General features: G+C 38.4%; 1 protein-coding gene across 9 annotated transcripts in view; it reads left to right on the top strand.

Moving 5' to 3' along the window:
• CEP295 (centrosomal protein 295) overlaps positions 1-12443 on the top strand; it is a 48898-nt gene that overhangs the window by 20092 nt on the left and 16363 nt on the right. For all 9 annotated transcript variants that reach the window (XM_075061735.1, XM_075061736.1, XM_032776606.2 and 6 more), the window contains 7 exons: positions 408-514; positions 1296-1505; positions 2402-2499; positions 2628-3759; positions 5565-5745; positions 5892-6044; positions 9906-10124. In XM_075061735.1, coding sequence (XP_074917836.1) covers positions 408-514; positions 1296-1505; positions 2402-2499; positions 2628-3759; positions 5565-5745; positions 5892-6044; positions 9906-10124 — 2100 coding nt within the window. The remainder of the gene's footprint in view (positions 1-407; positions 515-1295; positions 1506-2401; positions 2500-2627; positions 3760-5564; positions 5746-5891; positions 6045-9905; positions 10125-12443) is intronic.

Genomic DNA, 12443 nt, shown 5'->3' with positions numbered 1-12443 from the left:
AAATACTGCTTCAGAAGGGTGTGTGGATGAAGAGAAGCCCCCTCCCCATCTCCCTGCATCTGGGAGAACAGTGAAAAGGAGAAAGATGAAGCTCTCCATCTTAGAAGTTGCTGTTAAAACACAACCAATATAAAAGATGGGACCCATCTGCAAGATCCAGGGACAGAACTCTAGGTGGTGGGAAGTGCCAATTCCCACCTTCCCAGGAGCCAGTGGAGATGTTGGAAGAAGAACTTCTCATCAGGGTGTTTTCCTTAGACTCAATTAGGGAAACCCACCCCCAGATGAAACATTGGGTTGATCTGTAATACTTAAGTTTTTAATGTTCTGGCTAGTAGTTCCCAAGCCCTGACATGAGTAATATTCCTAATTGTGCTATCTGTTAAATATATATATTTTTGTTTCAGAATCTCCAGAAATGTTGGAGCATACTATTATAGCTGGAAATTCAGTCCTAATCCACCCTCAAGAACAAGCAGCCAAAATCAGAATGGAAGTAGAGAGACAAAAACAGGTATGTATGTGTGGTTTTTTTCCTTAAAGTCTCAGGATCCTTTAAAATATGCTTTACATTATAGTTGCTGTATTTCAAATCTAAGAATGGCCATATTGGGTCAGATCAATGGTCCACCTAGCCCAGTACCTTGTCTTCCAACAGTGGCCAGTGCCGGATGCTTCAGAGGAAATGAACCGAACAGAGCAGTTTATCGAGTGATCAGTCCCGCTGTCATCCAGTCCCAGCTTTTTGCAGTCAGACGTTTAGGGACACCCAGAGCATAGGGTTGTCCTTGACCATCTTGGCTAATAGCCATTGATTGACATATTCTCCTCTGTGAATTTACCTACTTCTTTTTAACACAGTTACACTTTTGTATTTCACAACATCCCCTGGCAACAAATTCTATAGGTTCACTGTGTATTATGTAAAGTACTTCCTTATGTTTGCTTTTAAACCTGCTGCCTATTTCATTCAATGACTCCTCCTTGTGTTATGTGAAGGGATAAATAACAGTTATTCCCATTCTCCACACCATTCATGATTTTACAGATCTCTATCATATCTTTTGTCCCTCGTACTCGTCTCTTTTCTAAGCTGAACAGTCCCAGTCTTTCTTTTCATATGGAAGCTGTTCATACCCATAATCATTTTCGTTACCCCTTTTTTGTACTTTTTCCATTTCTAATGTATCTTTTGTGAGGTTTCACTGCAAGTGATTTGGGACATAAGAATTAACTATGTTTTATGCTTCTGTCATTTAATTCTGGAGAATCACTATAGTATTTCTGTGTGATAGATTGAGCGAATAGAGCAACAAAAACAGCAGCAGCTAATTTTGCTTAAGCAAATTGAAGAAAAGAGAATATGCTTAGAGGCAGAGTTTCTGAAGGTCCAAATGCAGGCTCAGCTGGAGGAAATAAAGAAAAAAGAGCAAGAGGAGAAAACTGCGAGTGTTGAACTGCATCCTGATCCACTTATGAACCAACAGGGGGAAGTGGAACACAAGGTAAAGTAAGAACACTTTGTATCACAATTCAGAGAGCTGATCCCCATTGCTAAATTGGAGTAACTTTAAACTTCATTTTCAACTTGTGTGCCATGAGGCAGGATTTCCTGGCTCCAAAATGTATTTGTGATAATGTGTAAGCACTGATTCACTTGACATCCACAGACTTTGCGTACTGATTTATTTCTGCAGGATTTTAGGACATTGATCATAGAGGCTAGAAAATTGTTATGCACAAAAACCAAGGTCATGTGGCTGACTTGTGCAGTGAGTTGTATCATTATCTTCTGTGCAGAAAAGCATGGGAAAAGAGAAACTACTTTTTTTTTTTTTTTTAAATCTGCCTTTTTGACTACATAGAAGCCCCAAACGGGGAGGGGGGAGATGAGAGAGAATATGGAAACGGTATGGTCTAATGGCTGCTCTTAAGTGATCTTGAGGCATCTTTCTAGACCCCATTTCCCCGCTTCACAGAGAATCACAGACTATCAGGGTTGGAAAGGACCTCAGGAGATCATCTAGTCCAACCCCCTGCTCAAACTTAAGTGCAGCCATCTTGGATCATTGGTCCCCTAGTCTGTGGCAGGACCCTTGCACCTCTCTGAAATAAGCTGCAGATCAACTGTGAGCATCATTAACTTCCACAGTATGTGCTAGTGTGTAATATCAATTTGGCAGGAGAGAATGTAGCTTTAGACCAGCTGCTCTAGGAACTGCACCCCAGCTCCACTGCCTCAGGCTGAAATGTCAGGGACTCCAAACAAGCACTAACTAGTGCAGAGTGGCTTCTGCTGGCTTGAGAGTAAGAGTGAACATGCTGCCTAGCATTAATCTCATTTAATATGTTTTATACTTGTTGCTGACTTTTCCCACCTAAACAATTTGTTTCCTGTTAGACTGAAACTGCTGCAGTGCCAGGAACTAGCATTTCTAATGAAGAAAATCACATACAGATGATTCGTAACTATCAACAATGTCTCCTACTGCAAAACAGGTATTTCCCCCATGTAAAATTAATATCTTTGGTGGATTGTTTGAGAATTATTTTGTAACTGAAATCTGTTCCAGTAATGAAAACTGCTTCATGCTACACAGGAAAGAAATGTTTTTGTTTTTGTTTAGATTGCACAAACAGTCAGTTGAAGAAGCCAGAAAACAGTTACAGGAATATCAGAATAAGCTGAAGCAAAGATATCCATCTATTTCTATGCCATTAGGCTCTGCGATTACATTGCAGTCAAGATTTATTAACTTAAAACCTACTACCTGTGAATCAGTTTTACAAATGTGTGGACCCACAGTGCTTCATAGAGATCATCCATCAGCTGACCAGTCATCTGTTCAAGATCATGTACAGGAATATGCTCCGCCATTTACCACACATTCAAGAACACATTTTGTGTTGGAAAAGCCATTTGAACAGAAAGATGAGCAAAGGCATAACATGGGCTCTAGTAGACAGATACAATCTATAGAGGCCTCACAGTCAGAGCAAAGGCAGTTTCATTTGCCACAACAGAATTACCCTTCACAAGAACAGATGGAAATATTGGGTCCTTCTGATAATCAGGTGAGAGACTTGTCAGAATCCCAGAAGCTGCCTGGGTCAGTCATGATGACTTCACAAGAGGCTTCAGTTATGATGCAAACAGAGGTGCATATACAACGGGACAGTTCAGCTTTGCCCACAGAAGAGTCATCTGAGTCTTCAAAAACCATGGGTCTTGATAAAAAGTCAGTAATGTCTCAGAAGATGCCAAACCTACTAATAGAGACAGAAGCACAAAAACAACCTCAGCTTATAGTTCTTGATACGCCAGCAGCAGAGGGGTCTCTGATAGCTCAGGCTGCATCATTTGATTCTTCAGAATATCAGCAGGTACCTACAGAGAGCAGCATAAAGACAACCTTTGAACAAACTATCCCCCAGGCTTTTCAACATCTTACTTCATTATCTCCTGATGAATCTGAAACTGGGGCAATCCAGGAGTCCTTGGCATCCAAAAATGGAGGTGCATCTTTGTTAAATTATTCCGATATACTAAAGTTAAGAGAGAGAGTGCTAGCTTCTTCAGAGAGCATCCAAGCTCAGCAAGACCATTTGAAAGAACTGCAAGAGCAACTGGATGTACAAAGAGAAGCTCTTCTTTCTAGGCAGAGAATGCAGGAAGAACTGCTTTTACGTAAGCAGGCTAAATTAAAGGAACAGATGCAGAGACAACAAGAGGCTTTGAAGGATTTTCTTAATAAGCAGGTATGTTTTGTAAATGTAGTATAATGAGCTGTCTGCTAGTAAGTGTCCAGGCTACAGAGTGGACTTCCCCAATTAGCAGAGTTCCCTATGTAGTGTGCAGACTTTGCAGACGTGCATTTGTCCATTACTGAAACCAAGACTCAAACTAGTGATCTGTGACCTTTGTGATCTGTAATCAGTGGTTCTGTTAGACGAGCCATAGGAGCCTCTCTCTGTCCAACCATACAGGAACTGTGCTAAGCTTGTCTTAAATTGAACTCCGAACATAGTGTTCATTGCAGTAGTTACAGTTTTTGAAATATTTGGAAGCATAATTCTTCAGCTTTACAACCTTTAAATGATAAGTCTAACATTAAGGGTACAATGAACACTTCTGTCAGGTAAACTGTTTTAAAAAGGAGCTGTGCTTTTTTATACCTGCAAACAGGAAAATTGATTTTAAAATTGCTTATATTGGCTGCCTTCTGTTTTTGTTAAATTGTTTCTGAATAGCAGTAACACTCTCAGACTTTGAATTGTTTTTTAATCACTTAGATATCTAAAATAACCCCTGTTCATTTTACAAAGGAGTTTAAAAAATGAAATTCACATTTGTAAAGGCTGATGTGCTTCAAAAGGCAACTTTCCTGTTCTGCATCTCAATTCTAACATTGTTTGAATTTACGGCTTCTCCTGAGCAGGCAAAAAGCTATGGTGTGATGTTTGAGATATGGACAAATATCCATTAAGGATTAGGTTGGGGCACTCATAATTGTCACTTGTAATCTAAGAAAAACTCTCTCCCAAACCCTCTAACTATGGGGCTTTTTCTAAAGCTTTTTCTTTGCTGAATTTTCCTTTTTGGGGGAAGTTGAGTGGGAGGGGGGAAGAGGGTGGTAGCAAAGATCAAATTGTCTATGAACTAAGCTACCATTGATGTTTGAAATTTATTTGAATTTACAGAATGAAGTTCATGTATTAAAAATTCTCAGCCTGCCCACTTTTTCCAGTATAAAACTTGTCCATAAAGTCACCTAACAGATCTCTTTAATTACCGTTTTAAGATTAGAATTGGATGAAAATTTTTCAGTAGATAGTAAATTTGCTGAAAACCACAGGTTCAGGGTAACTAAAACTATTCAAGATCAGATTGAATTCAGCTAATGTAGTTCATCGGAATAAAAAGAGTGACTTTTTTTTAAAACGAGCTGTTTTGACATTTCATTTTGAAACAACCCATTCTATTTAAGCAAGAAACCAAAATAATTCACTTTTAGTTCAAAATGAACTTTTTCCCCCCTACATATTTTGGTTCAGCCACTGAACCAAAAACTCAGTTATTTGCTGATCTCTATCCAATATAGTCCACAATATCTTCAAGTTAAGCAAGTCTCTTTATAGAAGCTGGCTATACAGAAACTCTTTTTTGCCTTATTTTATTTAAACTGGTCTAGAACAGTAGGCATCATAAAGAATGACTTCACGCTGCTTTGGCTCCCTGCCTTTCATTTGTGCAGTTTTCAGAGAAGTAAAATCCCTGTCAGTGGTAACTTAGAAGTAAGGAGAAATATTATTTCAGGACTTGATCCTTCAAGAAACAAAGTATTGTGGCCCAATTCAGCAAAACTCTTAAACACACAAGTAATTAACTTTTAACAAGTACTTACATGCCTAGATATTTTGCTGCGTTGAGTTCTTAGAACCTTTCTCTTTTCATCTTCTGGAAAGTGCTGATGTATAGGGTATTTGGCACACATGGAAAAAAATAGAGGTTTAGTAAAATGGGTGTGAAAATTATCTTAGCCACTGTTACTTCCTCTTTTAAGGCAGAAGAATCTGACACGTACAGAGAGATGACAGAAACACAGAAGTGTGACCACTTCAATCTGATGACTTACCTTTTCAGAGATGCAGAAAATAAATCTCAAGAAGTTAATTGTGGTGATGTGAACAAATATGATGAAAATAGATTGCTTTCACAAAGCATCAGTCAAGCTGAGCAAATCGGTGAGGCCATCTATCATATTATAATGCTGCTGTTCACTTTTTCAATTATAACTGGTTTCTTTTTTCGCTTCCCTCAAATTGGATCTTCAACTGCTTATAGTATGTTACAAATATGTAAATTGCAGAACATTGTTTTTATATTACAGAGCAGTCTCAAAGAATTCTGGAAAGAGAACAGAGATGGCGAACTTCAAAACCGCCTCTGGCTAAAATCAAGTTAGGGCTAGATTTGGAACAACATGAACTAAGTGTAATACCAGAGCTAGACACGCCAAGGAGTGACAAAGTTTCTTTTACAGGTAAAAAAAAAACAAAAAACTTGTTCTGATTTGCTTGAAATATAATTCCTGAAGTAAAAATGAAAAAAAAATTTCTTTGACTTTGAGGTGGTTGAGGGTGAAGCAGTGGTCTCAGCTGTAGCTTTATTGAGGTTCAGGTATTTATTTTATATTTATATAGCAACAAAAAGCATACTATATTATTTACAGTTAACCAGTGCCTTTCTTGGAGAAATTACAATCTAAATACAGACTTAAAAGGGAAATTACATGGAATTTAATTTCAAGGGCTTGGTTATCCTGTTGGTTATTTGCATGCCCCTCCCAGTGCAGTATGGTTGGATGATCAGGCCCTATATTTCTATATGAAGGGATTCTTTTCAGAATGAAGGTTAGTGACTTTAAAAATAAAATATGGAATACCTAAAATCTTTCAACTGTTCATTTTTTGAGATTTCATCTGAAACATGCAGCTTCAGTGTAAATGTTCCCTTATGAATTGTCTTTGAGGTAGTTTTGCCGCATAGAAATTCTACAGATGTTAGGCGCTGTACAGCAGCGTTGGGTTGCTAGAACATACACAGAATATGTAACAGCAACAAAATTAAGGGATGCTGTCAAATTGCTACAGAACTTCTAATAAGCTTGTTGTAAGGTTCATTTAGGAAATACTGTAATATAGTAACAATCAAGGGGAAAATGTCAATTTACATTTTCAGACTAGTGTGAATACCTTCTATAGTTATAAGTAACACCCTAGAGTACTAATACTGAAAGAACAGATGGATGAGGCTTTTTTTTTTTTTAAACATTCAACAAAATCATCCAAATCGCAGGACTTGGTAGTGACAGGGGACTTCAACTGCTCATACTTCTGTTGGGAAAATAATAAGTCAGGGCAAGGATTATCCAACAAATTCTTGGAATGCATTAGAGACAACTTCACAGAAGGTGAAGAAAGTAGAGAAGAGACTAGTTTTGATTTGATTCTGACAAACAGGGAGGAACTAGTTCAGAATTTGAAGGTGAAAGGCAACTTAGGTAAAAATGGAATCATTAACTCTTCATTTCATGATCAAGGAATGATAGGAGGGAAAACATCAGAATAAAGAAAATGGATTTTAAGAAGGCAGATTTCAGCAAACTCAGAGAATTGGTAGATAAGATCCCGTGGGAAGCATGTCTAAAGGAAGTTGGCAGTATTTTAAAGAAACATCATTCAAGGCACAAGAGCGAACTATCCCAGTGAATAGGAAAGATAGGGGAACCACTGTGATTTAACCAGGAAATCGTCAATGACTTCAAATGCAAAAAAGTGTCCTACAGAAAGTGGAAACTAGGTCAAATTACAGAAGCTGATTATAAAATAACACAAGCATGTAGGAACAAAATTAAAAACAAGAAGACCATCAAGGACAGGGTAGGCCCATTCCTCAATGAGGAGGGAAAGACAGCACCAGGAAGTGCAGCAACGTATTACGTTTTTTGTTTTGGTTTTCACCAAGAAAGTTAGCAGCACTGGATGATTAACATAGTGAACATCAGTGTAAATGGGGTCAGACGTGAGGCTAAAATAGGAAGAGAGTTAAGATTGACTTTGCCCTAGTCTACGCTAGAGAGAGCTGTGTTGAATCGACCAAATGCCAACCTAACTCTGTATGTGTCAACGTTAGAATTTCATCCTCGCCGATGTAACTCACCTGCTACACTGACTTTATGCCACTCATGGAGGTGAAGTTATTGAGTCAGTGTCGATGTAGTTATGTCGATGCAGTGTCAGTATAGACACTGGATTGCTTACATCAGATGTTGCTAGCTTTCAGAATTCTTCCCAAAAAGCCAAACATGAACAGTTGAGTCGGTGCAGGCAGTCCTGGTGAGCACACACCGCTGACACAAGGAGCAAAGCATAGATATGCACAACCAATGTAATTGCTGTGGCAGTTGTATGCTGATGTAAGTTAGGTGGACTTAATTTTCTGGTGTAGACATGCCTTTAGACAAGTTAGATGTCTTCAAGTTGGCAGGGCCTGATGAAATACATCCCAGAATACTTAAGGAACTGTCCGAGGAGATCTCTGAAGCATTAGTGATTATCTTTGAGAACTCATGGATGATGGGGGAGATCCCAAGGACTAGAAAAGGGCAGATATAGTACCTTTGTATAAAAAGGGGAATATAGACCAGTCGTCTTAACTTTGGTAGTACCCAGAAAGAGAATGGAGCAAATAATCAATTTGTAAGCACCTAGAAGAAAATAAGGTGATAAGTAAGTCTACATGGATTTGTCAAGAACAAATCATGTCAAACCAACCTATTATCCTTATTTGGCAGGGTAACACCTTAGGGATCAGGTGAAGCAGTAGATGTGATATATCTCAAATTTAGTACAGCATTTAATAAGTCTCTCACATGGACTTCTCATAAACAAGCTAATGAAATATAGCTTAGACAAACCTACTGTAAGATAGGTGCACAACTGTTTGGAAAAGAGTACTCAGAATAGTTTATCACTTGTTCACAATTGAGCTGGAAGGGCATATTGTGTGCGTTCTCGCAGATATCTGTCATGGCTTCACTATTCATTATCTTCATTAAAATGATTTGGATAATGGCATAGAGAGTACAGACAATACCAAGCAGGAAGGGATTGCAAGTGCTTTGGAGGATAGGATTAGAATTCAAAAGGGTTTTGACAAACTGGAGAAATGGTCTGAAATAAATAGGATGAAATTCAAGAAGGACAAATGGTAAATACTGCACTTAAAAAGGAATAATCAATTGCACAAATACAAAGTAGAAAATGACTGTATAGGAAGGAGTACTGCAGAAAAGGATCTGGGGTATAGTGGATCACAAACTAAATGAGTCGTCAGTGTAATACTGTTGCAAAAAAAGTGAATATCCTTTTGAGATGTATTAGCAGAAATGTTGTAAGCTAGACACAAAAAGTAATTCTTACACTCCACTCAGCACTACTAAGGCCTCAACTGGAGTATTGTGTCCAGTTCTGGGCACCACACTTGGGAAAATATGTGGACAAACTGGAGGAAGTCCAGAGAAGAGCAACAAAAATGATTAAAGGTCTAGAAAACATGACCTGCAATGAAAAATTGAGCTTGTTTAGCCTGCAGAAGAGGAGACTGAGAGGGAACATAACAGCAGTCTTCAAGTACGTAATAGGCTGTTATCAAAAGGAGGGTGATAAATTGTTCTCCTTAACCACTGAGGATGGGACAAGAAGTAATGGGCTTAAATTGCAGCCAGGCAGTTAGGTTAGACATTAGGAAAAACTGTTAGGGTAATTAAGCACTGGAACAAATTGCCTAGGGAGGTTATTGAATCTCCATGGGTGGAATTTAAAAGCAGGTTAGAAAAACACCTGTCAAGGATGATCTAAACAATACCGAGTCCTTCCTCTATGTAGAGAACTGGACTAGATGACCTCTCAAGGTCCCTTCCAGGCCTACATTTTTATGATCGGAAACAATATTTCTCTTTATGAACTTTGAACATTTGACAATACTTTGTAGATTGTCCATTTCACTGTTATTTCTCCTGAAAAGTCAAGTAGCTTCCTTAATTGCTTAGGTCTTTCAAAACTAGGAAAACCTGGTTCTAAAACTACACAAATGGGCAGAGGGACTCAGTAAATTAGTTTTAATTTTTTTTAATTGACTAGAGTTCAAGTTCACAGTATCGGTTTAAATTAAACCTAGAAATTAAATGCATTTTAGCAAGTGCTAAACATTTCAATTGAAATAGAACACTTAAATTCAGTACTGTATTTCTGTAGTACAAAATGCACATTTCAACACAGCACGTCTTTTTATGAAACATTACCTCTTACCTCTAATAAATAAATAAATCTTTCAAATTCAGATAAGACAGATTCTGTTGGTGAAGAAGCTTCTCTCATTTCATCTGTGGAAGAGCTAGTGTCTGGCATTTGCAACAGTGAATTGGTTCATGAAGAAAGAGACTTATCCATAGCAAACTGCAAAGAACAAGGTTCTAGTGAGAATCCAAGATACACTAACCAACTAAGTAGTTCATGGCATGAAAGACTGATGATGGATGCTAGTAGTTCACATGAGCCAGGTGAGAGAATCCATCTTTTTATTAAGGTATATGTAGTTATTTTAACATTGTAAAATATACAGCTCTTTAAATCAGCTCTGACCTGATTTGTCAGAGGATGTACAGTGGGTCTGAAGTGTGTGTGTGTGTGTGTGTGAGAGAGAGAGAGAGAAGCTTGACTCTACATACATTTAAATATAATATTCAGTTTTATAGATGGTATTTTAGGGAGCTTTCCTTGTATCTATTGCATGGTGATTTCCTCAAGGAACAAAACAACTTATCATATGGGTGGTAATTGTGGTCTTTGATGCTTTCATCCCTGGGGCCCTGGATTTCAGGACTGAGTTTGGTACTCCTGCCAACGATATATTTTCCTTTGACTAACTCTGGTTTTAATAAGATATTGACTGAGGTCACTTTTTAAAAAAAAAAACCTGAATGTGTATGGGGCAGGTAATTTATAGATAGCTGTGTTGTATAGTATTTTGGTTTTAAAAAGTAACTAGATTTTATATAAAAACACCTTAAATTTTCCAGCCTTAAGCGCCATTCCATGTTTATCTGCTCAGCCCCCAATCCCAGACAGCCCTGCTAGCATTGTTCCAGATGTGATTTTACTTCCACATTGTTATCCCAGTCAGAACTGCTAACTGAACATTGTTCCTTTTCTGATCCATTTTCATTTTGCCTAGCTATCCACTTTAATCCAAAATACCTGCCCGTAAAGGCATTATTGCAGGTTGGATTGTCACCTTGGTGTCAGTTTAGGAACCTAGCTTGAACTCTGGCTAACATTGACATCGGAAGCCTGATCTGTAATGTAGAAGCTGGTGGTACTGCAGCTGCTGCTGCTCCTTCTCGGGGTGCTGCTCCTGCTGGTGGGGCTGCCCCTGCTGAGGAGAAGAAAGAGGAAGAAAAGAAAGAGGAATCTGATGATGACATGGGCTTTGGTCTCTTTGACTAAACTGACTTTTTGTACCCTCTGTAGTAAAAGAAACATTCTTTTAAAAACATGCCCCTTGACTTAGCTCTGAAGGGTTTGTCTCCCTGCTTGTCCTAGCCAATCTTGGGGTGTTTTTTTTTATGTTTCTCATGGAGCAGCTTCTTGATTGGGGCTCTGTCTTAGAAATGTTTGTTCAAATCCTTATTACTAGTTTACAACAACAGTACTTCCAGTGAATAAATAAGATATATTCTAGCTTTAATTTTGCAAAAATACTTAAACGTTCATTGCCACAGTGTAATAGCCAGCATATTGAAGTATAAGAATCTCTTACAGAATGCTGGAGGCTGTGGGAAACAATTGGTTTTTGAGTGGGTCAAACCAAGAAAACTAGTGCTTTTGCAGTTCCTGTTGCCATCCTCCAAATACTGTGTTCTTCACTACTGTAACTAAGCAATGAGATCAGGATAAACTTCTCTTTGCTAACTCCACAGAGATCAGCAATTCATTTGGCCTAGGATGTGAAATTGTGATGTATTCATCCCTATGTTAATATCACAACAATAAACAGACATTAGTGCTATACACTAATGCAACACATTTCTTTTCAATTATAGCATAGTTTTTTAATAGTCTAAAGTTAGAAGGCAATATTAGATCACCTGGTCTAACTTCCTGTATATCAGAGGCTGTTAAATTTCACCCCATCATGCCTGCATTGAGCCCAACAATTTGTGTTTGACTACAGCAGTGGTTTTCAACCTGCAGCCAATGTGACATCCTCCGGGCCATAGAGATAGTATTAGATGCGGCCCACATAACACGTGCGCCACATACACGGCCCATGGTGGTAAATAGGTTGAGAACTACTGGACTACATCATAACTTGTGTTTAGCTAAAGCATGTCTTCCAGAAAGGCATCCTTTCTTAGTTTGAAGACATCAAGAGATGGAGACTCCATCACTTTCCTTGGTAGTCTGTTCCAGTGACTAATCGCCCTCACTGTTTAAAATTGTTTTTGCCTGGTTTCTAGGTTGAATTTGTCTGGCTTCAGCTTTGGTCTTTATTATGCCTTTCTACACTAGATTGAAGAATTCTTCAGCACCTGGTATTTTCTCCTTGTGAAGGACACATACACTGTAATCAAATGATGTCCCACTCTTCTTTTTGATAAACAGTTTGGGCTCTATCTCTCTGTAAGGCATTTTGAATAATGTTTGTGGCTTGTTTCTGTACCCTGTTCAATTTTGCAACATCTTGTTTAAAGTATTGTGCACAGTCTTCTGGTATCAGTCTCGCCAATGCCATATACACAGGTAAAATCACGTCCCTACTGCTACTTCCCTGCTTGCATTAGTCCTTTTTGACACAGCATCACACTGGAACTCATTTT

This window comes from Chelonoidis abingdonii, chromosome 1 (assembly GCF_003597395.2).
Source record: "Chelonoidis abingdonii isolate Lonesome George chromosome 1, CheloAbing_2.0, whole genome shotgun sequence".
Taxonomy (NCBI): Eukaryota; Metazoa; Chordata; order Testudines; family Testudinidae; genus Chelonoidis; species Chelonoidis abingdonii.
Note: the sequence above shows the minus strand (reverse complement) of the source record. Positions and strands in the feature narration are given on the sequence as shown.